The 26,799-nt window shown below is 41.5% G+C and overlaps 1 protein-coding gene across 2 annotated transcripts; it reads right to left on the bottom strand.

The window, feature by feature from the left end:
- Positions 1-1,188: 1,188 nt before the first annotated feature.
- Positions 1,189-25,141, bottom strand: mfsd4aa (major facilitator superfamily domain containing 4Aa). 2 transcript variants are annotated; one of them, XM_065470754.1, is made up of 10 exons: positions 24,856-25,141; positions 14,472-14,670; positions 13,042-13,296; positions 7,248-7,371; positions 7,051-7,166; positions 5,205-5,378; positions 4,173-4,320; positions 2,636-2,706; positions 2,178-2,298; positions 1,189-1,837 (listed from the first exon to the last, which is right to left on the bottom strand). In XM_065470754.1, exons 1-10 carry the CDS (start codon positions 25,083-25,085, stop codon positions 1,785-1,787), a joined length of 1,491 nt encoding a protein of 496 aa, XP_065326826.1. In that variant the 5' UTR covers positions 25,086-25,141; the 3' UTR covers positions 1,189-1,784. The 2 variants fall into 2 exon arrangements, with proteins under 2 accessions (XP_065326826.1, XP_063329297.1); XM_063473227.1 differs by having other exon boundaries at positions 7,051-7,371.
- Between the last annotated feature and the right edge of the window lie 1,658 nt (positions 25,142-26,799).

The following is a 26,799-nucleotide window of genomic DNA, read 5'->3' as shown; positions in this document are numbered from 1 at the left end:
GAGTAGAGTAGAAGGTAGAGAGGTGAAGACATACCTGTTTTCTAGTCGGAATGTTCTTATTACAGATGCCACTGTGAAGCGGCTTAGATGTGGGTGGACTCTCTGCCCAGCTTCCCTCATAGTCAGGCCATGGTTGATGACATGGTCCACCAAAGTTGCTCTTATATCATCAGAAATATGGGTCCGTGCATGGCCTCTTCGACCACGACCACGACCACCACCTCCTCCTCCTCCTCCTCCTCCTCCTCTTGCTCTCCCTCCATCCATGCTTGCAAAGTTCTTGAAATGGCTAAACTGAGGGCTTTTTGTAGTTGGCTAATTGGTGTTCAGTTTTGCAAGTAAGTGCCTTCAGGTGTGTATTTGAGTGGTTGCAATTGCCCGATGTGTTTTGTATTTTGGATACATGTGTTTTCCAAATGGCACCCTGAAATTTCATTTTTGAACGAAGTGTCTTATGTATGAAATAGAGTGTAGTATGCAGGACCATGTGTGTTGCATAAAGGAGTAAGTGTGTTGCATAATTGCAACTAGAGTGCAAAGCAGCGCTTTTGTTTAAGGTATGGGTACATGTGTTTGAGGTATGGTAACAAAAGCTTCAAGTTGTGTTACTTTAGTCTAAGCATGGGTTTATAGTGTTCAAGCAACGGGCAAAAACTGTAATAAATTTAGATTTAAGCTGAGAATGCATTTAGCCATTTACATATAAATGGTATGTTGAACATGGTACACTTAAGCTCCCCAGCCTCCCTCAGGATTCTTTTGAAGGTCTACTAGACGTGGGAATCGTCTTTACAGTACCACTTAGTACCCTTTCAAATGACATATGGCAAAACCAAATTTAAATTTTAGAATAAAAGAACCGTTAAGTCAAATATGCCTAACATATAGTATATATAAGACACTTGAATTAAAAGATAAGATCTTTTGGTATCTGACACCTTGCTTGTTGTCTGGTGTGGCTGTGGCTCAGGAGGTCATCTACTAAACAGAAGCTTGCATCCATTAGTGTGTAAATGTTGGATACTTATAAGTACTTGAGCATAGGGAAAAAAGCACTTGGGTGAATGAGACATGATGTATAAAGTGCTTGGATTGTTCAGGTAGAATAGAAAAGCACTATATAAGAACTGGTCTGATTACCATCTACATTATTGTAGGATCTTTACCTTATGATATGAAGTGCTTGAGGTGACTGTTGTTGTGATTTGGTTCTATATAAATGAAAGTGAATTGAAACTCTTTACTCGTAATATCTACCAGTTCAAAAGTGAAACACTTCAGAGAAAGGCCTGCAGTCTGGCCCCATCCAAAGCCACTTTTTAAAATGACCATTAGTGACTCACTTTATATGCACACACAGGATTGATTGTATTGCGTATTGATGTGTGAGGAAGAGTTCATATAAGAAGAATTACAGTAGGAGAAACCAATAATAAAAGATCTCTAACCGACTGCATGTTACACCGTGTGTCTTTATTTTCCACCACCGAATGAGTGCTATTATAAAAGTCCATTTACATTCATACTGAAGAGGTCGTATTTAATCAATGCACAGTTTAATGTGCTCAAAGAGATGAAGAGGTGTACACTCTAGTCATCCATTGAGCTGTTTGTTGATCATCAGGCTGTGAAAGTAGGGTGCAAATAATTATTCAGCATGTGATTTCCATGACGTAGGAGTGTGATTGTGAACCCTCCACCCTGGGGGAACGTGAAGGAGTGTCAGCTTCTCCTGAAGTATTTCTCCCTTTGCTGTGTCCTCTGCTCTCTCGGGTTCCAGTGCGTCATGAGTCTCCGGTCTTCGGCTTCTCTTTCATGTCTGTGCATTGAGACAAATCTGAGAGGTAAAAGAGTTGGTTACTAAAGGAAAACAGGAGAAAAAAAAAGACATCCACAGGCTGACACGTCACATCAGATGCGATATTGTCAAGCTGAAAAAATCTATGAAAAAGGAGGTTTGATTGTTGGTTCGCTACCTGTGAGCGCAGATAGAACCAGAATGAAACGTCAGAATTAGTCCAAACGAGTCCAGGCAGCAACCTCCAGGGCAGAAAATGTGACTGAAGCGCAAGTGCCAAAATTGCAATTCCTCTAATGACCACTTGAGGCTGCATTTTGTATTTTCAGATGGCATCACCAGTGTTTTGGCAAATCATTGTCTTTCTGGATGTATTTACCTGTGTGCTGGCTTCTGTGTATATTCTGGATATAGAGGAGCAGCAGAAACAGGCAGAAGCCGATAAAGGATGCTACTGTACCGCACAGCAGGAAGGAGTAGCTGCCCTGACTGTGGATCACCTGCAGGAGCCACACACATAAACACACACTGAGTTCCAAATCGCAAAGATCTCAGCGGTCAACCCTGGGAAGCAATGGAGCCACCAAGCAACGTTATTGAGGCGCTTTAGCCTAATTCATTCAGACACAGCAGGCTACAGTCACTGCACAAATGCTCAGTAGTGACCTGAAAGCCTGTTCCCCAATGAGGGGACATGCACTATTATATTACAGTTATTACATGTTTCAGAAAGAAACGAGAAATTCATATAAAACACTGAATGTAAAAGCATTTTGTGAAAGTGAATACTTTATAAGAATGTTCAGGAAGACAGAAGAGTCTTGAATCCTTTCTTACCGATCCAACAAGCAGCTGAAGCAGCATCTCCCCCGTGCTGGCACTCGTTACCAGCACTGTTGTGGCACAGCCTGTAACACACAATAAGCACACAGAAATAATCTACAGCTATGGGACAAAAGTTGAACGCTGTAAAAGTGTACATGAACCAATTAATTTAAAAAAAAAAATCAATCAATGCTTATTATTAAGTTATAATAATTAATAATCAAACAAAAATGAACAAATGTATTAGATTATGATCATATGTGTGTGTTACATGGATAACAGGGTTTTTGTTTCTTTACATTAAATACTTGATGTAAAATATATCGAGAAATTTAAATTAATTTGAATATTATAATAAAAACAAACAATTGGATGACATAAAAATTGTAAAAACTAATGAAAGTACAAATGAATCAGTAAGATCTGATCATTAAGAACTAATAATAAATCATACTTAAAGACAAACATGTATATTTAAACAATCTTTGTCTTTTTGGGGAAATTATTACACTCAAGTGCAGGAATGTGGAAAAAAAACCCTCAACAGAACTGTAGAAACACAGTTATTTATGATGCGTATTGTAAACAGAACATCAATATTTTATTTTTACATGTAAAAATGCCTGCATGGATCTACATTTTTATGTGATAGTTTTAATTTCATTTATTATAAAGCTCTCTTTCTGCTGCCTTTGTGGCATGAAATTCAAAGTGAGCACATATTTTCATGCTCACAGTTTGATCTGCTCTTAATCCAATATTGTATTTATATGTTTTGCAAACAAGTTATTCTGTTTTACACTTTCACCGTTACTTGTCTGTAACTGAGTGTCATCAGGAATGATTTTACTCATTTCCTACTGGTTTACAATATATTTACTGTTTATCAGATTAGCAAATGCAGTATGCACCCTGGTGCAGTGAAAAAGTATTTGTCCCCTTTCTGTTTTCTTTTTCTACAAATCCTAACAAAGAAAGAAATATTACAAATGAAAATACTTCAGTGTAAAACTGTATGAACGCTGACCTTAACTGTTCTTTACATGTTTGTCTGCATTCCTTTGTGACCTGAATAAGCCATGAGTGCGCTCTTATTTTGATAGGAGTCATTTTTCCCTCCTGTGAAGGTTCACTACTGTTCAACGTTATATCCATTTTTGGAAATTAGCTCTCTCAAAGTCTTAGAAAAGACTTTGTAAACCTTTGCAGACTGGTTTTGTTTCTCTTCTTGAGATTCTTTACATTTTGGCATGAAGTGTTGCTTTATGAGAACTTCACTTGGTCAGATTCTATTTTTTTATTTTTTGATTCAACAGGTCTGGCAGTAATCAGGCCAGAGTGTGGCAAAACAAACTGAATTCAATTTCGTAAGCCACTCTCTGTTGGGGAGGTTACTTTTTTATACCGGGCCAGGTAGGGTTGGGAAGCCTTTTCCCTTTAATAAATGAAATCGTCGGGTTATCTTAGCCTAATATTAACAATGACTGTTTGATGGCTGTACTCCTGTGAGGCACTGACGCTGTGTGTGTGTGTGTGTGTGTGTGTGTACCTCTGTATTCTAATATGTCCTCTGTGAAGGCTAACACGGAGGGAAACACACTGCTGATGCACAGTCCCAACACACAGGTGCCAAAGAACAGAAACACAGAGCTGGTGTAGAAGATTAACAGCAGGCACTGAACCAGTATGACTCCCACCTGAGAGAAACACACACACACACTTTAAATATAAAATATACATAAACAGAAAGAACAGAGAGAGAGGTAACGCACAGATGTTGATGGAAATGTACACATACTGTTGTAAAGTGGAAATAACAGGTGACTGGATTTGAAAGCTTAGACTAACACTGGAAAGTCCTGCTAAAGGTTAAAAGGGAACTAAGTGCTGCCAAAACCCAGCAAAGAACCAAAGTCGGCTTCAATCTAACACTTGACCAGCTGAGATATTTCAACACATAACAGAGAGCCTGTTGTGACAAAAAAATTAGAAAAAGCAAAAAAAACTACAAACCATTACAGGTTAAAACCTGTAAACACGATCATTTAAAATCACCTCGGGCTCCAGGAAACTGTAGAAAAAAAATTTGTTTTCGCACTTCATCAATTATGAAGTGCAAAAACAAAATAAAAAAATAAAATAAAAAAATAACAAATAACAGTAACACTGTTTGCGTGAGAAAAGCAAACTTTATGTTCAGGCTCACACTGCAGAAAACTGATAATAACGATCCTTATTTATGAGATCAAGCAGGACGGCATCTATACGTTTGTAATGAACCGCTTGTCCACAGAGACACCACACTACAATGCCGAAACTGAGCGGAATGAATCAGACTGAAATGATGTGGTAAAGTGAGACTGAACCAGGTTAGCTCAAACACACTTTGTGTATCCACTCAGACAACAATCCTCTTCTCAGTGGCTTGCATTCCCACCCTGTTCAAATATTTGGTTTGAACTGTCGTAAGACAACTGTCTTATTGCTTTAAGAGGAATAAAGCCCTGATGGTCACCTCTGCTTTTCCTGCTCTGTGATATCTGTGTTCATGCAGATTTGTCCTTCAGACATGTGTCCATACCAGACTGACGGTGAGCAGCTTGGGTGCCGTGTATCTGTAGGACAAGTACATTGAAGCCAGTCTTCCCACAGTGATCGCGGCCCAGAATATGCTGTCCAGACAGCCTGCCATCTTATGGCCCATCAGCAGAGGAGGGGAGACGGCGTAGGTGTAGACGAAGCCAGCATAAGAGCCCTGCAGGACAAGAAACCCGGCCGGAGGCCAGTTAGATCAGGCCCGGGAACAAACTTTGTCACTCACTTTTTTTCCTGTTCTCATTGGTAACATATAATCAGATCAAATAAGGCACCATAATATCTGAGCCTTGTTCTTAAAGCTTTATATTGCCTGTTTACACTGGATTCACAGACAGCCTTCAGCAGGTCACTCTCATAATGACGTTTCTTAAGGAAACTCAGTTTAAAGGTGCTCTTTTTTGTATGATTTCTTACCACATTTATAGAAGCAATATCCTTTCTCAGGATATTGCTTCTATAAATATAACATGGGTGCAATATAATATATAACACTGTAATAAACAGTCATGATGTCACAAGTGCAAACTTTCTTTTTTAATGCTGACGGTACATCGATGTACTGCTCTGTGTCACTCCTAAGCAGACTCTTAGTCGATTAGATGATCTTTTAATACAGCAAAGCCAAAACCACTGAAGCTCTCACATATCACGATCCTGTTTTGTTGTTTCTTGTGTAAAAGGTTATTCTTGGATTGTTCCCATTTTACTTACCTACAGCTATCAAAACAAATTTGGACCGGTTCAGGGATCTTTTCCTCCTGCCTGGAAACGCCATCTTTAACATCCTTTGTCCAGTATATCCACTATGTCTCCTCTGCACATGTCAAGCTATTTCAACCTTCCCTCAACTTTGTCTTCAAACAGCTCAGCCTGAGCTGTCCCTCTGATGGACTCATCATAGCAGGTCACTCTATGGTTTCCTACCATCTTGGAAACCTTCGCTTTCACAATGCTGCCGTCCCTCCGTCACAAATCGCCCCGACGCTCATCTCCACCTGCTCTACCCTGCCGGCACTCTCTTCTTCACCTTCTGTTGTTTTGGATGGTTGATGCCAGTTATTTAAACTCATCTACCTTCATTATCTCTGCTCCTCACATCTGCCTCTCTGTCATTCACACACATGTATTCTGCTGAGTTTCATTCCTCTTCTCTTGAGGCTTTGTTCCACCTGCTCTCTACTTTCACTACAGATCACAGTGTCGTCTGAAAGCATCCAAGTCCACAGAGACCCCTTCCTGACCTCACCAACATCACTGCAAGCAAGAAGGGGCTCAGAGTTGATCTTTGATACAATCCCACCCCCACCTGAACTCATCTATCACCTCACACATTACCACGGTGAAGTCACTGTCCTCATACATGTCTCACATACTTCTCTGACACTCCTGACTGTCTCATACAGTACCTCAGTTTCTCTTGCCATCCTATCATATGCTTTCTCTAGATCCACAAAAACACGTTGTATACTTCTCCATCAACACTGAGTCTAAAAAAGAAAACATTGCATCTGTAATGCTCTTTCTTTCCATGGAGCCATTCTGCTGCTCACTGATTGTCACTTTTCTCCTTCACCTAGATTGGGGTCCACTGCCCTCTCTCCTACACATCTCCATACCTCCAAAGGTTTTCATCTTAACAATCGCCTTTTTACTCGTCATCATTTTGAAGCTAACTGCAGTCCTAAATGGCTTTAATTAGTGGAATTGCTATAAATATGACCATCATGGTTAGCAATTCAGGTATTCACCTGGCCCTCTCACCTCAGACACTATAGCAAAGTGTAAAAAGTTCATGTGTAATTGTGTGTGGTGTTAGCTGGAAGCCTTACTATAATCCCATCTGTGATAAAGAGGATAGCTCCTCCTAGAGCGTGGATGATGAAGAAAGTAGCAGGGCGATCCCGGAGTTTGGCAGGGTTACAGCAGCTAAAAACACTCCCATGTCCTGGGGAGACAGTCACACTCACACTCTGCACTTTCATCTCAGTAAAGTTGTCACACAGACACACAAACACGTGTGCACTACCTTGGTCCGTGTCCCCCGCGGGGCTCCTGTTGGAGTCTGCATCAAGCAGACGTGGACTGCTTCTGGAGCAAGGCAGCAATCGCTCATGGGACATCAATGCGAGCACTGCCGCTGGGACAGGGAGCTGTCAAAACACACACAAACACACAGACACACAATGAGAACGTTGTTCACCAAATGAAGAGGCAACACTTCCTGTTTGTTTGTTTGTGAGAAGAGGTTCTCACAAACATACAATCTACTTTTCTTGTCGTCCGCTTGAAACTGATCCAGCACACACTGAAAATGTTGCACGCAGTGATGGGGAAGTCTGTTTACTTCATCTGAACTTCTGTTACTTCTAACCCAGATAAACTGTAAACAAGAGGTTTAGGCAACTCTGAGGAGCAGCAATGCTATCTGGAAATGTCATTATATCATTAACTTCCATTGGAGCCATTTTCATGTGAAACTGTTCAGCACTACTTGGGAAATCTAGTCATGGGATACATCAGTGATTTCATTATGGGGAAGAAAACTATGCTACAAATCAGTGCAGACTGGCCACCAGCACCCCGAGCTAATTACTCGACCAAGCTAAACATTTAACTTAGGTACAAACTTACACACAAATTCAGTGTTTAAGAGAAAGCTAATTATAATTCTTACACTGTTCTAATGATTTACTAGTAGTAGTTCAACTTAAAACTTTAATTTGATGTATTTTACTTGATGAATAATCATTTGGACCAAAGAGCTGTTAAAAATATTAAAACTATATAAGAACTGAAGAAGCTTCTCGGATGAGAGCTGAAACCAATCATTGTTCAAAGCTGTTATGATGACGTTGCACCCCAATTTAACAGCATTATGGTAGTAATTAGAATCAAACTTATGAGAAAGGAGACCCCTTGGACATAAATCAGCGTGACGAGAACTACTGATAAAAAAAAAAAAAAAAATCATCTGAGGTGAATTTTTTTATTTTAGTCTGACCCCAGTCCCATCTGCTAACATGGAGGAGGTGGGGTTTATGACCTATACTGCAGCCAGACACCAGAGGGCGATAGAGAAATTTTGGCTTCATTTTTGGGGAGCTATTAGGTCGTCCACAGTCACTGGGTGAAAGGAACCAAGGAAATCCCAAAAGGTTGATTCTGTTCATCTGGAAGTAGCGTTTTCAGTGGGAGAAACGTTTCGTCACTCATCCAAGTGACTTCTTCAGTCTCAGCTGACTGCAGGTTTCCCCAACCTTATAAACAGTACATGTGCATAATCACTGGCTTAATGATCAAGGAACTGACCTCCCAATATGTTCACGGACTTGCTGGGATGCATGCTATCATAATAATAATAATAATAATAATAATAATAATAATAATGTATTTTATTTGAGGGCGCCTTTCAAAAACCCAAGGTCACCTTATAAAAGAACAAAATTAATAAAAGGAGCAATAGTCATAAAATTAGTTGCAAAACAGAACTTGACAACAGATAAAATCAGCACTAAAGCGAATAAGCCAGTTTGAACAGATGTGTTTTGAGCTGTGACTTAAATACGGGAAGAGAGTCTATTTTTCTTATGGCTGAAGGAAGAGGGTTCCAGAGCCGAGGAGCAGAGCGACTGAAGGCTCTGTTCCTCATAGTGATAAGACGTGCAGACGGAACAGTAAGATGAATAGCAGATGAGGATCTAAGAGGGCGGGAAACAGTGGTGATATGAAGCAGGTCACACAAATAGGAAGGAGCAGATTTATGGATACACTTGTATGTGAGAAGTAAGATTTTAAAGTTTATCCTATTATCAAGTATGACACCCAAACTCTTAACCTGAGGGGAGGGAATGGTAGGAGAGTTTTCAATGTTAATGGAAAAACTGTGGGATCTGGTTAAGATAGATGCTGTAGCAACGAGTAAAGCTTCTGTTTTATTACTGTTTGGTTTAAGAAAATTGGAGGAGAACCATGATCTAATCTCGATAAGACGGTTTGAGAGGGAGCAAGGTGGGAGGGATGAATTGGGTTTAGAAGAAATGTAGAGCTGGGTGTCATCGGCATAACAGTGAAGATTTATATTATATTTTCAGAATATATGACCAAGAGGGAGCATGTAAATAATGAATAAAAGAGGCCCTAATACTGAACCCTGGGGCTCACCAGCAGAAACAGGATAGAGACTTGAAGAGTGTGATTTAATACAGCTTAACATTCTTTTGGTCATCTTACTCACCAGCTTGTTTGTTTGCTGTACATTTTATACATATCTCCGTACAATTTTTCTATACATTGTTACCTGTATATACGAACTTCGGTTGCTTATGTTTATAGGACCACCATGTGTCTTCCTTTTATATTTTATTTTCCCTTGCCGTAAGAGCTCTGTAACACCGAAATTTCTCATCCGTGGAATAATACAGGTTTATTCTATTCTATTCTTAAATTGGATCAACTGAGTGCGGTCTGAAAGATATGAGGCAAATCAAGCAAGGGGGGTATGAGTAATGCAAATGGATGCTAACCGGTTCAGGAGGATATTGTGAGAAATGGTATCAAACGCCGCACTAAGATCAAGAAGAATGACGATGGATAGGAGACCAGAATAAGCTGCCATCAGAAGGTCATTGGTAATCCTTAACAAAGCAGTTTCTGTGCTATGAATGGGGTGGAAACCAGATTGAAATTGTTCATAAAGATTATGGTCATTGAGGTATAAGTGAAGCTGGGAGGCGACAACTTTTTCAAGAATTTTTTTAAATAAAGGGGAGATCTGATATAGGGTGAAGATTATCAAAGTTATTGGGGTCTGCACCAGGCTTTTTGAGAGTTGGAATAACAGAAGCCTTTTTCAGAGATGAAGGAATGAGTTAAGTGTTAAGGGAGGAATGGATAATACTGGTTATGAGAGGAGATAACGAGGAAAGACAGGCTTTAACTAACACAGTGGGAAGAGGGTCAAGTTGACAGGTGGATGATTTAGATTTTTTAATAAGATTAGATACATCAGTTATGGAGGGAAGAGTAAAGCTTGAAAATAACTGACAGGAAGACAGTGGGGGAAACGGGAAGTCTACTTCAGAGTTGGAAGCTCCTACAGAGTTAAGTTGACAGTGGATATCTGAGATTTTACAAGTGAAAAAAGAGATAAAAGAATTACAAAAGTCAGCAGAATACATGTGGGACGGAAATGTGTCTGGAGGTTTTGTAATTTTACTGAACAATGAAAAGAGAGACCTGGAGTTACTTTCATTAGAACTGATTAAACCAGATTCTTATTTGGCTGAAACAATGCAGTCCTTATAGAACAAAACATGATCATTATACATTTCTTTATGTATAGTAAGTCTGGTTTTCTTGAATCAAGCAAAGGGCATCCATTAATTTGCCTTAATTGTTAGCATGTTTGACTACTCTTCTGGGTCCTTTGGAAAAGAAGATCATATTTTCAGATCTCTGCTTTGATGCAATTACAAACCTATGATTTTTTATTAGCAACAAAGATTACCACGCCTGCAGAAATAAAACTCTATACTAACAATGAGGCAAACATGTAAAATGAAACAGGGGTGGCTCTTTGTTAATTCAGAACCACACCTGACTACTGTTCTATTCATAAGAGAATCCTATTCACGACACACAACTTCATAGATTAACTTTCAAGATCATGTATTATGTAACTATGTGTTTGCATTATTCATATCATGTACAGTACCATGGGAAAGTATGTGCCCCTTCATGATTTTTTTTTTTTTTTTGCATATTCATCACATGTACACTAGCGGTCAAAAGTCTGGACACGCCTTCTCATTTAATGGTTATTCTTTATTTTAACTACTTTCTACAATGTAGATACAAAATGAAGACATCAAATATATGGAGCAAGATATATGGAATTATGTAGCAAAGAAAAAAATTGATCTGACTATGTATTATATTTTAAGATTGTTGAAGATTGCTTTGTTGACAGTGCTCCAAACCGTTGGCCTTCTCTCAGTGACATCATGATGTAGTCACCTGAAATGGTTATCATGACAGGTGTGCCTTGTCACGGTTCATTTCTGGAATTTCAAGCTTTCTTAACGGGGTTGGGAGCATCAGTTGTATTGTCTAGAAGTCAGGTTGGTACACAGCTGACAGCCCTATTTGACAACTGTTAGAATTCATATTATGGCAAGAACCAATCAGCTAAGTAAAGAGAAATGACAGTCCGTCATTACTGTCAGGTCAGTCTGGAAATTTTCTAAAACTGAATGCATCCCCAAGTGGAGTCGCAAAAACCATCAATTGCTACGAGGAAACGGGCTCACATGAGGACCGCCCCAGGAAAGGAAGACGAAGAGTCAGCGTTGCTGCTGAGGATAAATTCATCCAAGTCACCAGCCTCAGAAAGTTAACACAAGTTAACAGCAGCTCAGATTAAAGCCCAGAAAAATGCCACACCGAGTTCCAGTAGCAGACACATCTCTACATCAACTGTTCAGAGGAGACTGTGAATCAGGCCTTTATGGTGAAATAGCTGCTAAGAAACCAATAAGGAAAAGCAACAAGCAGAAGATATTTGTTTGGGCCAAGAAACACAAGGAATAGACATTAGACCAGTGGAAATCTGTGCTTTGGTCTGATGAGTCCAAATTTGAGATCTTTGGTTCCACCCACTGTGTCTTTGTGCGACGCAGAAAAGGTGAACGGATGGTCTCCACATGCATGGTTCCCACTGTGAAGCATGGAGGACGAGGTGTGATGGTGTGGGGTGCTTTGCTGGTGACACTGTTGGGGATTTATTCAAAACTGAAGGCACACTGAACCAGCATGGCTACCACAGCATCCTACAGCGACATGCCATCCTATCCAGTTTGCATTTAGTTGGACCATTATTTATTTTTCAACAGGACAATGACCCCAGATCAGACCAGATGGCCTGGCCTCCACAGTCACCTGACCTAAACCCAATTGAGATGGTTTGGGATGAGATGGACCACAGAGTGAAGGCAAACAGGCCAACAAGTGCTCAGCATCTCTGGGAACTCCTTCAAGACTGTTGGAAAATAATTTCAGGTGACGACCTCATGAAGCTCATCGAGAGTCTGCAAAGCAGTAATCAAAGCAAAGGGTGGCCCTACGTGAAAAAGTAATGGTTTCTTAAACCTAATAACTGGTAGCGCCACAGACACACTGCACAATTTTCAAGCATTAACAGCTGTTTAAGGACAGCCATTAATGTTTAAGGACATTTCAAGACATCCCAGTCAAATCCAAGTCTGGATTTTGACTAGGTCACTGTAAAACATTTTTTTTAGCCATTCATAGGTGTGTTATATTATTTTGAACCATTACCCAAGAGCACTTGAGTTTTAGGAGATGGAGGGATGGCCGGACATTTTTCTTCAGGATGCTCTGTTAGAGAGAAGAATTCATGGTTCCACCAATTACAGCAAGTCACCCAGGTTCTGAAGCAGCAAAGCAGGCCTAGACCACCACCATGTTTGACTGCTGGTATGATGTTCTTTTTATGAAATGCTGTGTTAGTTTTACACCAGATATGATGGGACTCAAAGCTTCCAGAAAGTTCAGCTTTTATCTCATCAGTCCAGAAATTGATTTTTTTGATTCAGTGGGTCTGGAAGTAATTAAGCCTGGTTACTGTAAGAGAAATGGACCTTCTTTCCAAAAAATGTAGTTAATCATGACTTATATACTCTATTTTGTATTTTCTCGGGTTATCATTGCCTAATATTTACATTGGTTTGATAATCTGAAACATTTAAGTGTGAAAAATATACAAAAAACTAAGAAATCAAGGATCATCACATTGAACTCACATTGATAAGAGCCATGATCCAGAAAGCATACGACACCCTGGTGACGACAACCCCCTCAGTATACAGACGAAAGTGAGAGATGTTGTGCAGTGCTGCTCCATGGCCAGCGAGGGTGCTGCGGAGGTGCTGTAGGTCCCTGGGAGAGGATGAGTTGGTGGTCAAGTTAGCTCCCAGCACACAGCTGTCCTCAGCCAGGAAGGGATCGGCCACCAGCGGACTGACCAGTGCCCCAAGGCCTGTGAAGAAATGCAAGGCCTAGCAAGAGACACGAACAGCGGCCTCTGTTATTCAAATTAAGAGGATCTAGCAGTCTAGGAGTCAGAACTTTCAAGATTAAAAAAAAAGTTGTTTTGTTTTTACTTTTTAAAATATTGCACCCTCCTCCAGCTCTGCATGTACTTATTCATTTATTTTAGCTGGCATTGTACTATCAGCCAGGGCTGTACAATTAATACAATTTTAAACTCAATCACAAATTTGGTTTCCAACAATCATATGAGCATGATCAAGCGATATTTAAAATGCATGCTCTGTTGACCAAATCAGCCGCTGACCAATTATCACAGCTGTTCCCTGAACCACACAGCTTGAAGTTTCTTGGAATAGTCTGGACAAATACACGGCATTAGAGACAGGACGGAATTAGTCTCTATATTATTTGTCTGCAAAGACTAATTTATTAGCATAATGTAGCACAATGTAAAGGTGAAATGAAGTGAAAGTGTCCTTCTGAATTAATTCTGTGCTACATTTTGGTGTGTTTTGTTTTTCTTACATGCATTTTCTACTTCTCTTCTAAGAGATGCTCAGCTCAATAATGAGGAGATGTTATATTGATGCTAAGATTTATACAGACGTTGAGATGTGAAAGCAGTATTCAATTTATATGACAGTGCAATAAAAAGACACTTTGTCTGTAAAGCTAGTTAATAATCACTACAAATAAAAGTCATTTCAAGACTGAACAAAATAATTGTGATAATCATTCTTGCCATAATTGTGCAGCCTTAGTGCGGCGTGTCAAGGGCAGCGTGATAAGGGGTCATTTGCAATGACAAGCAAACAGGATTTTCACCTGACTGTGCAGGCGCCTGGTTTCTGTTGGCATGATGAATGTAAGTCACACATTCACTCTCCTTTTAACCTAGTTTGGCCTCCTAATGAGCCCAATGAAAGGAATCCAAACAGTATAGTAAACAAATGAGTAACCTATAAAACCCATGAAAATCCATACACAAAACCATGTGACTGTTTGACTAAATAAAAATGCTCATTAAGGCACCATTATTCTCAGTTACTCCCCTTACTTTTTTCAACAAGGCTATGTCGAACAGTGATTTTCTTTTTTTTTTTTTCAAATTGACCCACAGTCACAGCAGCTTTTTAACTGCACCGACACAAACACACAGACACATCAGCATCTTAGTGACCTGCAGGAAGATGGCAGAGTCCTTCTGGTACAGCTTCACTAGCTGCAGGTTGGCGATGGTGTCGATCACGCCCATGGCTTTGCCAGCCAGCGCCATGGCGATGGACAGCAGTATCACGTGGTGACATAGTGGTATGACGGCAAACACCAGCGAGATGATGAGGGTGCAGAAGAAGAGGGCTAAGAGCGAGGACTTAAGGCTAAAAAAAAGAGGGAGCAGAGGATGGAATACACACATACACATCCAGTGTACACATGATAGAGTTTTGTTTGAATAAATAAACTTCTTATGCTCTACTAACCTAAAACTAAAGGAAAATACCAACAATAATCTTGAGCCTACATTCACACCTACTTACTGCTGCAGTAAAGTCACCTTGATGGTCTGTCGCTTAAAACTTATTTACCTAGCCAGAATTATCACAGCCCCCCCCCCCAACCACACACACACACACACACACACACACACACACACACACACACACACACACACACACACACACACACACACACACAGCTTCAGTAAACCTACATCTTATCTTCACCTTACATTCCCCTTCTTTCCATTCTTCTCTTTCAGCTTGTCCCAGATAATCCTCTGTTAGCTAGCTCCAGGGACATTCACAAAAACCACCAGAGGGTGAAAAACCAGCAGCAAAAATAATGAATCACACCTGCTGAGTTTGTAAAGGCTTCCACTTTAAATTATATAAATGTACTGTTTAAGGCTTCCAAAGTGCACACAAACACATCCAGGATTAGCTTTTGGGAAATGAATTCACCTACGCAGGTGGGCAAGGTGAGCAGCAAACACAATAAAGATAAAGGAGCTTTCGCAACAGTGATAATGAAAAAACAGTGTAGGTGCACTAAAAGATAATGGTTAAAAAAACATATGTCCAAGAAACATGGTTGGCTGTTTAACCTCTTAACAGCCACTTGACTTTGCTTTAGCCACATGCCAAACGGGCCCATTTTGCGAAGCTGAAGATGGATCACAGCTGAACACTTCAAACTCACTGTTCCTGAACCATTTTGTCTTTGTGGCAGAGTGCATTATTCTGCTGAAAGAGGCCACAGCCATCAGGGAAAACCCCATGAATACACCCATGAAACGTGGTGGGCGTGGTCCTCGACAATGCTTAGCTAGGTGGTACATGTACAAGTAAAATCCACATGGATGGCAGGACCCAAGGTTTCCCAGCAGAACATTGACATGTTCTAGCGGCTTTCTAGCGGCTTGACTTCTCTCTACAGTGCATCCTGGTGCCTGGGTTAGGGTTATGTAAGCATTCGGCAGTGGACAGGGGTCAGCTCTTCTCTTGTATCTGACCACATAGGCCAACCACTAACATGCATCACTGAGACTTGGCCAACCATGACTCAGTCTCTGGTTCACCACTGTTCCTTCCTTGGACTCCCTTTCATAGAGACTGGGAAAACCCCACAAGAGTTACAGTTTTGGAGATGCTCTGGCCCAGTCATTTAGCCATAACAATTTGGCCCTTGTCAAAGTCCCTCAAAATCTTATGCGTGCCTATTTTTCCAACTGCTTATTGCAATGTGCCAAAATTCTTGTGGATTATTTAAACATACAGTACTGTAGGTCATTAACTATAGCACGAAAGCTTTTGTAAAGTGCTTCAAGTTTGTTAAATCTATAAGTGAACTATGCACTTCAAACACTTCAAACTGGTGAAAGTTCAACACCTAACAACATATTGGCAAGTAACAGTAACAGGGGAAAACACAGCAATGTACATAATGATCAAAGTCACTTATTAATTATGTTGTTTGTTTGTATGAATGCGGCAGCATTATGTCCTCTCTGTTCGTAATGGATGGTCCAGTGTGTTTTTGGTAAAGGAGCAAAGAAAAAAAAAAGCACCTTTCCTCAGTATTTAGAGAATTCCATATGCCCGTATTATAGGTACCAGGCTGAAACTGTGCTGTGAAAAAGTATTTACCCACTTCCTAGTTTCTGTTTTTCTCTTTTTTCTCACATGTTTCAGATCACAAACAAATTTAATTATTTTAAAAATAACCCAAGTAAATAGAAAATCAATTTTTAAAATGATGATTTATTTTATTATGGGAAACGCTATCCAAACCTACTTGCCCCTATGTGAAAAAAAAAAAATAGTTCCCTCCTTATTCAATCATAAATTAACTGTGATTAACTACATTTTCTGGAAAGCTAATCTCAGGTTCAACAGCCACACAATCCTGAGTACTGCCAGACCTGCTCAGTGAAGAAATCACTGAAGTAGAAAATGTATGGCAAAGTGAAGTAAGCTGAAAGATCTCTTTTTTTTTTTTTTTTTTTTTTTTTTTAGCATAATATGTACCTTTTAATCATTAAAACATTGACAGGTTTGCAATTTGAACCTTATGTCTTCTGAAGGGGGGGATGTCAGGAAAGTTCAGTGGTGAATGAGTGGATAAAGAGACGGTTTACAACACAAACTGATAAAAGGTCATTCGTCATTTCAGGAGTCTTTGTATAAAGGCTTTGCCAGCTAAACCTTTATGCACACCAACAATGAATGAAAACTACTTTTTTTTTTTTTTTTTTTTTTTGTCTGTCCCATTTGGTTCTTTAGCCGTCAGAATTGTTGTCTGAAGATCAACAAGGATACCAAATGGATTTATTTTGCCAAATGGATCATCATGGCATTGCCGTATTGGTCCATTTGATCAACTTTTGTTGTTGTTATTTATTTTATTTTCAGTAGTTACAGATGAGACAGACATGATTGGGGGATAGGAAAGGGAGAAAGAAAGAGAGGAAGGAAAAGAAAAACAGAAGGGAAGAGGGACAGTGAGAAAGGGCACTTACAAAGACAAAGAGAAAAAAAAAATCTCCTGGATCACCTGTTGAGAGAAAAAGAATAGAAAACAAGCAAAAAAAAAACAAAGCAACATACTAAACACAACACCATCATGTTAATCTAGCTAAGTGTAAACAGCAATAAATACTAAATATTGAATGTTGTTGTGCAGCACAGACAGCGCACAATGTGCTTTGAAGTAGCAGCTAAGAAAGGTGTAGTTTATGTCTACGAACAGTGAACACCCATGTGCACACCCGTGTGGATCAGCGCGCTTGTATACAGAAGGTTTCCCCATGTAACGGTCTGCTAGAGGGTGTGGAGGGCCATAGCCCCGTCCCCCAGGGCATGAAGCAGGCATGGAGGAGATCCAGGCTCCAGACATCCAGGGACCCCAGAGTGCGAGAGCCCAAGGAGTACCACCGGAGGGGCATCCGTGCCACCCTCCTGGGAAGGGCTGAGGAGATCCCCAGACGAGGGGTCACCCAGTAGCCACGGAGCAGAAGCCAGAGGGGGCTGCACTGGCGCGCCCGCCGGCTCTGCCGGCAGCCAGCTGTGCCAGAGTGAACCGAGCTGCAGGCCCCGAGGCCGGAGGTTCGAGGGCCCCCTTTGCCCCGGAAGAGGCCTGACCGAGCGACAGGCACCAGGCCCCGCCAAGTAGCCACCGGGAGTGAGCTGGTGTATACCTGAGCGCCCAGCCCCGGACACCAAGAACCACCAATGCACCGACCCCTGAGTGCATCAGTTACCGGCAGGGAGTGTGGTGAGGGGAGATAGGCCTCCACACTTTGGAGGGCCTGGGTGTTCCCAGGGAGGTGGAGTCTAAGACCTGACCTGACATATAAACACAGACAAACAGGCACACACAGACACAAACATGCATTCCCACCCTCATGCACACATATACAAACACTCAGCACTCATCCAACGTAGGAATAGACATATATGCACATGTACACACAATCGCACTCCCCAAACATACTCTATACCCCGGGTCCAGGTACCCTCGCCCCCAGAGGGGGAAACGGCACCCAGACCCAAGAGATGTGACCCTTTCCCCCCGGGGTGGAGGCAAGCAGGCCGCCCCAGGCCTCGCAGAAGCAGGGAGGCCAATCTGTCAGCCAACACCTCCTCCCAGCCCCCCGCCCCGATGGCTGGCAGAGAACGGGGGTGTGTGAAGACCCCATACCTCCCTCCTCCCGCTCATGTGTAGTGTTGCTGCGTGTTGTTCTAAAGTGCATTTAAAACAGGGGAGGGCATGGTGCTGCTGCCGGAGAGCAGCAGGTGTTAGCACGGCCCCTCCCGAGAACCCTCAATGTCTACATGGATTTAAAATTGAGAGGTGGGCACCGGCGCCAGAGGTAGGGTTGAATACTCAGACCATTCACTGGACGCCGTTGGCGTGGTCACCCTCAAGGCCCTATATATATGTGTGTGTTATGACAGTGTGAATAATGTGGATGTCTAAGTTGTGGAATAAAATTGAGGCACAGGTGGCCAGAAGGGGACAGAGGGGGGGGATGTCTCCCCTGCACCCTGGTGACACACCCACACCCCAAGGCCCTACCTGTGTGGGTGGGTGTGGTGGAGCGGGAAGAGGGAGGCAGCCGGGGATGGGGAGGAAAAGAAAGGAGGGGCAAGATGCTCCTCCCTAGGGCCAGCTCCCCCGCTGACCCCAGTAGGCACCCCCGTCCTCTGGCACCCACCAAGGCAAGGGAGTCCAGGCCCATCCAGACCGGGGCCTACGGCAGCAGCACCGCCAAGCCCCACAGGACCCAGGGAAGCCCACCCTACCCCACCGCAGAGGAAACTGTACCCACCCTAACATTCAATCATCTCCCAGACTACACAAGACAACAGACACCCAGGTTAGGTTTGTTCTCCACCTCTCCTATGTCTCTCCCCCACCTGCAGAGTGGACTTCTGCAAGGATGGAACAACCTCCCCGCCAGTTAAAGAGCCCCCCAGTTAGGCCGATGCACCAGAGGCCCCCTGCGCCAGGGCTGAGCCCCCGTGCACCCACCCGCCCACAACCTCGGCGACACACCGACTAGGACCGAAGCCCCAAGGCCCAGCCAGAGCCCCATCATGGAGACGAAGCACCCCCGAACCCCAAGTCCCCCCGCCTGCCCCGGATCCACTCAGGGGCAGCCAGGCCACCAGGCCAGTAACCTACGTCCGCCAGCACAGACCATCCCCCAACCCCCGCTGCACGCAGCCACGAGGAGAACACCCTCTAAGAGCGACCAGAGCCACTGACCAGGTTATGACCACAGCCCCCCGGGTTGAGCCCTCCCAGGATAACGTCTCTAGGGGTCCTCCAGGCGCCCTAAGCCCGTCCCAACCTCCACATCAACCACAATAGCTAAGACGGGACCAAACCACGACCCCCCACCCCCTCTAGGTGACGGAGCCGATCAAAGGAGCCCAGAGGGATTGATCTAATGTGGTGGCAGAGGCTGTATCAAGACTAATGTGATCTATTAGATGGTTTCTATATTGGCTAGAATTAAGATTATTTTTATTTTTCCAGTTCATGAGGATCGTTTTCTTGGCGATGCATAGGGCTGTAAAAACAATGTGGACTGTATTAGTTTCTGTAGTGACATCATCCAATTTTCCCAACAAGCACACTAAAGAGGAGGCTGGAATTTTACATTTCAGACACTTTGATAAGTCTTCACATATCTCACGCCAAAACTTCTGAACTGGTGAACAGAACCAAAGAGCGTGGATGTAATTGTCTGGTGTATTGCCTTGACAGTGTGAGCAGTTGTTGGAAGATGTAAAGCCCATCTTGAACATCCGATGACCAGTATAGTGCACTCTATGTAGTATTTTGTATTGTATTAATTGCAGACTGGGATTTTTAATCAATTTAAAGGTTTTTAAGCATACCTGAGACCAGAAGTTTTGGTCTAAGCTTACTGATAAATCTGCTTCCCACTTTGCAATAGGAAGGGATACTGATTCATCTATTTTAGAAAGTGTTCTGTATATTTTAGATAATAATTTGGGGGATTTAAGAGTAAGAAAATGTACCACACTTGGTGGTGTTTGTAATTCAGCTTGACTGGGGTAAAATTTCTTTTTTACTATGGATTTAATTTGTTGATATTCTAAAAACCTTTTCTTGTTGATCCCATATTGTGCAACTAGTCTGTCAAATGAAATAAATTCTGTTCCCTCTAATATATGTTCTAAGTATTTAATTCCTTTACAACTCCATTCTGGAAAATTAATCATATTATTGTTTTGTAATATGTCAGGGTTATTCCAGATAGGTGTACGTTTGCATGGGATTAATGAAGACTCCGTTATTTTTAGAAACTCCCACCATGCTGTCAGAGAAGAGCTGATGTTAACACTTTTGAAGCATTCATATCTTTTGATGTTTGAGCTGATAAATGGTAGGTCTGAAATCTCTAGATCATTGCATAGTGCCTGTTCAACATCTAGCCAGGGCTCATCTAAGAGGGTATGTTTTAACCATTCTGAAATGAACTGAAGCCTGTTGGCTAAAAAGTATTGTTGAAAATTAGGCAGATCTAATCCTCCTTTATCCTTAGTTCTTTGTAGCGTTTTTAAGCTGATACGCGGGGGTTTATCTTTCCAAAGGAATTTAGAAATATATGAATCCAGAGATCTGAACCAATCTTGTGATGGTTTGTTAGGGATCATTAAAAATAAGTAATTTATTTTTGGCAAGATCATCATTTTTATAGTGGCGACCCTTCCCATGAGTGATATGGGTAAAGATTTCCATCTAGTCAGATCACCTTCTACTTTCTTAAGAAGTGGGATGTGGTTTAATTTAGTTAAGTCTGAAAGCTTAGGAGAAACATTAATACCCAAATATTTAATGTTTCCAGATTGTAGTGGGGCAGAAGAAGAGTTATGGAAGGAGCAGTTAATGGGAAGAACTGTAGATTTTGACCAGTTAATTGAATAATCTGAAACTCTTGAAAACCAGTTTATTAGAGTAATTACCTCAGAAAGGTTGGTTTGTGAGTTTTGCAGAAAAAGCAACACATCATCTGCATAGAGACTGATTTTATGTTCTACGTTCTTACATTTTATGCCCTTAATTGTTGTGGCCTGTCTAAATGCTGCCGCTAGTGGTTCGATAAAAATTGCAAAAAGTGAAGGGGAGAGTGGGCATCCCTGCCTGGTGCCCCTCAGGAGGCAGAAGCTGGAGGATGTCTGGTCATTTGTCCTGATACAAGCTGTTGGAGAATTGTATAGTATTCTTATCCAGTTTATGAAAGAGGTTCCAAAACCAAATTTGTGTAAAGTTGCAAATAGAAATTTCCAGTTTACTCTGTCAAATGCTTTTTCTGCATCTAGAGATAATATTATGGTTTCAATGTTTTTACTGCATGAGTAGTCTATTAAATTAAGTAATCTACGAGTGTTTGTTGATGAGTGTCTACCTTTTATGAAACCAGTTTGGTCAGGATGAATTAAAAGGGGGGTTATTTTCTCTAGTCTCTTTGAGAGAGCTTTGCAGATTATTTTGAGGTCTACATTTATAAGAGATATTGGACGATAGCTTGAGGGAAATAAAGGGTCCTTGCCTGGTTTTAGTAGGAGACTAATGTTGGCAGAATTCATATTTGATGGAAGTCTGCCATTTTCCTTGATTTCCTGCAACATTCCGCGGAATACTGGTGCCAAAATTGTCCAGAATTCTTTGTAGAATTCTGAAGGAAAGCCGTCGGGACCTGGAGCCTTATTATTGGGCATACTTATCAGGGCTTCCTGGAGTTCACCTGGCGTCAGTGGTGAATCCAGTGCCATTGCTTGACTGTCTAGTAATTTCGGAAGATTTACGTTGTCAAGAAACTGATCAATTTCATTATTAGATGGGTTTATTTGTGGTGAATATAAAGTTTCATAGAAATCCCTAAAAATGTTGTTTATTCTTCCAGGGTCATATATTGTGTTCCCCGATAGATCTTTAACAGCACATATAGTTGTTTTTTCTTTATTTATTTTTAACTGGTTAGCTAGAAATCGACCGGATTTGTTACTGTGTTCAAAATTCTGCAAGCGAAGTCTTTGTACTAGGAATTCTGTTTTTTTATTAATAATTTCATTTAATTCTAGTTTTGTTTTGCATATTTTGTTCATTATTTCTTGATCTTGGTGGGACGCGTAGGCTTCTTCTAAGGATTTGATGTTTTTTTCTAATTCCTGAATATTTTTGTTTTCTTCTTTCTTTTTATGTGATGAGAAAGAAATTATTTTACCTCTCATCACAGCTTTCCCTGCTTCCCATAGAACAGAAGCAGATGTTCCGGGAGTGTCGTTAAAGTCTAAATATGAAGTCCATTCTTTTTTAAAATATTTAATAAAGTCTTCATCTTTGAGCAGTGATGTGTTAAATCTCCAGTTTTTACTTGGTGTAGTATTATTCTTGTGCATCAATTTTAAAGATACAGGAGCATGATCACTGACAGCTATAGGGTGAATCTCAGTGTCTGAAATGTCACTCAGCAGTGAGCTGCTGACCAAAAAATAGCTGAAAGATCTCTAAAAGCAACACATCATTGCACAAAGAAACATCAAGAACAACTCATCCAGGATGTCTCAAAAGTCTCACTTGTCTCAGTTAAGGTCAGTTTTGATGATTTAACAATAAGAAAGAGACTGGGCTTCCATGGGAACGTTCCAAGGTTCCAAAGGCTTTTTTCCCATTAACCAAAAACCCCAACATTCAGTGAAAGGAACTCCTAATGCTTCAGCATACCAAGACATTTTGGACAATTATATACTCCCAAGTTTGTGGGAACAGTTTGGAGATGGCTCCTTCCTGTTCAAACATGACTGTGCACCACTGCACAAAGCAAGGTCCATAAAGACACGGACGAGTTAGTTTGATGTGGAAGAACTTAACTGGCCTGCACAGAGTCCTCAAATCAACCTGACAGAACACGTTTGGGATGAGTTAGAGAATCAGTGTCTGGCCCCACAAGTGTGATTCTGGAAAAATGGTCAGAAATTCCCATAAAAACTAAACCTTGGTGAAGCTGTTATAGCTGCAAACAGTGGCTGACATCATATTAAGCTCTATGGATTAAGAATGGGATGTCACAGACGAGTGAATGCGTTTGGCATTATACTGTATGTCCATTGTGTCCCAACACATGTAGATTTCCATTTCACACAATCTGTCATTCCTGCTCAGTGGCTGGAAATTTCAAACAGAGATGTGAACCAAAACTCTGTCATTTGCATGCCATAGATCTGCCAGTCAAATACAATATTCAGTCCAACTGTCACAGGTGAAAGTCTAGCTGCAGTCAGAAAATTATTTCAACACTATTGTTAATCAGGAACAAAACACTTCATACTGAGCCCTCCATCAAGACCACAATATTTTGCAAACTCTCAACTTCAGTCACTAAAAAGAAAAAAGAAAAGAAAAAAGAAAAAAATCCCATTTGGTGTAATAATTCATCTGCTCAGTTATTTTATCTGTACATTCATAAACCTGAACTCTCGTTTGAATGTGTTTATTTACAATGTAACTTTATTCTGTTTTAGGGCCAAAAAGCAAGCTTTAAAGGTAGCAGAGATATCAGCAAAGGCATGTCTTTGTTACCCACAGGGTTAGTTACTGTATATGGCTCTGTACTCTGTGAAACTCTAAACCACTGTCCTGCTCAAATGTGAGAACCAGTTATTCTGCCAGAACTGCAGTTAAGTCCTGTAATTAGAGGATGCAGGTGAATTAGAGGACATAAGTGAACTGACGTAAACTTAACAGTTAAAACTCGTCCTCTTTTCCTTATTTAAAAACTTTTAACTTTTTTTAAAATGCTTTCATGGTTAAGTGGCTCCCTAAAACTTAACAAGCTAAAGATCCAAACATGCCAAGCTACCCACTGTGGCACCCCCTTGCGAATAAGAGTATTTTCAACATGTAACAGAAGGCTAATAAGACATATTAACTAGTTTAACAATTGTGGTTTTAGTATCTAGAAAGGTTCCTGCAGGCAGTTGTGCTTGTAGTGCACTCACAGAAACCCTGATAACAGACCCACCTGAGAGAGTAGCCTCTCCTATAACCACTGACGTCAGTGGCTTCAGCTTTGCAGCCAGCAGTTTCTTCATATCATGCTTTTAGTACAAGCCAGGTTCTTTTAGGAAATGTGTGGAACCGGGCATAGATTGAAAACAGTTCATAGTAACTCCCTTTGCCGCACAGCTGGGACCTTTAAAGGTGAAGTATATAATCCTTTGTTTATTATAAAGTTCATCACTGACATGCAAACTATGTTATCCTACACACTCCTTGGGTGTGGGTTCACATGGACCCTGTTAGAAACCTTCCCAGTGGGCTTGTGTCTAACCCATCACACATACAGAGTGAGAGAGGATTCACCGTCAGCTTTCACAGCTGAGCTCTGATAACAAACACAAGTCAAAGCATTGATGATTGGCAGAGGACGCACTGGATGAAACACAGTGAGTACACTGAGCGGTGAGGTGTTTTACATGTGAAGCTAGACCTCATGAAAACACTCGGTGTTCACTAACCAGACTCACGTTTTCTTAAACAGTCCTCCCACGCTGCTGCCCACCAGCAGAAAGAACTGCTGAGAGACAAACACCCAGGTGATCTGCTGCAGGGTCGACTGGGTCTGACACCTCAGGTCCAGGATAGTGGGTCCCAGGAAGGCGATGCACAGGCCGAAACTGAAGAACACGCTCCAGTAGGTGAGAGTCTGTGGCCAGTGGCGCTTAAACAGCAACCAGATCCGCTCGTCTAGCAGCATCGTTAACACTTCTGAGCAGACGGAAGTCCTTAGAGGCCTCACAGCTGCCAGCTGCTCATATCCACAGAGCCGGCTCCTTCACACTGAACTGAACACACTGCCAGCCGACAAAGTAAACAGAGTGTGAGCACTCAGCCGAGGCGTCCTCCACTGCTGTGCCAGCGAGCTTGTAGTGAAAATCACGTTGATTGGCTGTCGAAAGCACCGCCCTCATGATAATTGCAGGTCTGATCCGTTTTTGTCTCATCCGAGATCCGTTTTCTGTGAGGTCACAAACGTCTAAAAGTTGTTGTGGTCCTTCCTGAAGGGTTGACGGAATTCTCATGTGACTATCGTTACAGGAGGCTGTGCAGGCGTGCCTGTAAGATTCAAAGCAACATTCTTCAAAAACAAACCATACATAATGCCAGATGATGACATTAAATGGCGTATAGAACTGGAAGATCTAAGAAACAAATCATAGTTAATCCATTTGAGCCCAGATGCTTTTTTACTGTCAGGAAAACTATGGCAGAGTCAGTGTTGAACTTCAGCAGGAACCTTCCTCAGTGTGTAAATGGGCGGTGACACCTGTGTCACTGTGAGCTCTTTTGAAATATATATTTTGCAATAACTATTAAATAATTTTATTTTAATATGTCATCTCAAATATTTCACCTACAAATTAAGAACTAATTACAGGTTTAACACAGGTATTTTTATTAAAGTAAGTTACAGCTGCTGCGGCGTGTTCTCGCCTCTACAAGACAGATACGGATATCCGATATATGATCAATATTCAGAGTTGTGCAGGTCGTCCAATATCTCGGGAACTTGTCTCAACTGTTTAGTTGTATCTTCCTTCTCTTCTGTAATACTACACAGACTACATAATGTCAAATGTGACTTAAAAGGTTAAGCTAGAGCTTTCTCTAATAATAATGGATTGCATTTATATAGCGCTTTTCGAGAAACCTCAAAGCACTTTACAATTCCACTATTCATTCACACACTGGTGAAAGCAAGCTACAGTTGTAACCACAGCTGCCCTGGGGCAGACTGACAGAAGCGAGGCTGCCATCGGCCCCTCTGGCCGATGGCGGTAGGTGAAGTGTCTTGCCCAAGGACACAACGAGCCAAGGCTCGAACCGGCAACCTTCCGATTACAAGACGAACTACCAACTCTTGAGCTACGATCGCCCCACAACAGGTGTCAAACAGTCCGCAAAGACTCCAATCTGGCCCGCTGGTTGGCTTTGGAAAATCTGAAGGAGAACAGTAATTGGTGAAATATAATTATAATATTTTTTATTTATTATTATATGTGTACATCTTACACTCATATTTCTTCCAACAAAAAATCTGAGCCATAGGTCCCCAGGGTGAAACAGTTCCCTCAGTTTCCAGTGGAAATGCATTGTTCCCTTTACTGAGAGACATGCGTAGCCTTCTGACGACCAAGTCACCAGCAGTGACATGTTCAGGGTTAGCTTTAGGGTTTGTGAGTGGGAGGGTGTAACTATAAAAGATGCATCTTTCAAATGAAGCATCATACGTTCATTTTGGCCTTGAAGGTTTACCATTTTTCAAACGGGTGAAAATTTTGTAAAAAGAGGGGATATTAACCTCACCTAAACCCTAACCCTGATTCTTCATGGGTTGCCACTGACCTTGTGGACACTGAAAGGTGAACTGTTAAACTGCTTAAATAATAGCTCATTTATGATGCTTTCCA

This window comes from Pelmatolapia mariae, linkage group LG5 (assembly GCF_036321145.2).
Source record: "Pelmatolapia mariae isolate MD_Pm_ZW linkage group LG5, Pm_UMD_F_2, whole genome shotgun sequence".
NCBI classification, from domain to species: Eukaryota; Metazoa; Chordata; class Actinopteri; order Cichliformes; family Cichlidae; genus Pelmatolapia; species Pelmatolapia mariae.
Note: the sequence above shows the minus strand (reverse complement) of the source record. Positions and strands in the feature narration are given on the sequence as shown.

Excerpts from the sequence above, each read along its gene's own strand:
- mfsd4aa (XM_063473227.1), bottom strand. The coding sequence starts at position 25,085 with ATGCTGCTAGACGAGCGGATCTGGTTGCTGTTTAAGCGCCACTGGCCA. Across the intron at positions 7,372-13,041 it reads GGATCATGGCTCTTATCAAT|CTCCCTGTCCCAGCGGCAGT; the intron begins GTGAGTTCAATG and ends GTGTTTTGACAG. Across the intron at positions 2,299-2,635 it reads TTCAGCTGCTTGTTGGATCG|GTGATCCACAGTCAGGGCAG; the intron begins GTAAGAAAGGAT and ends TGGCTCCTGCAG.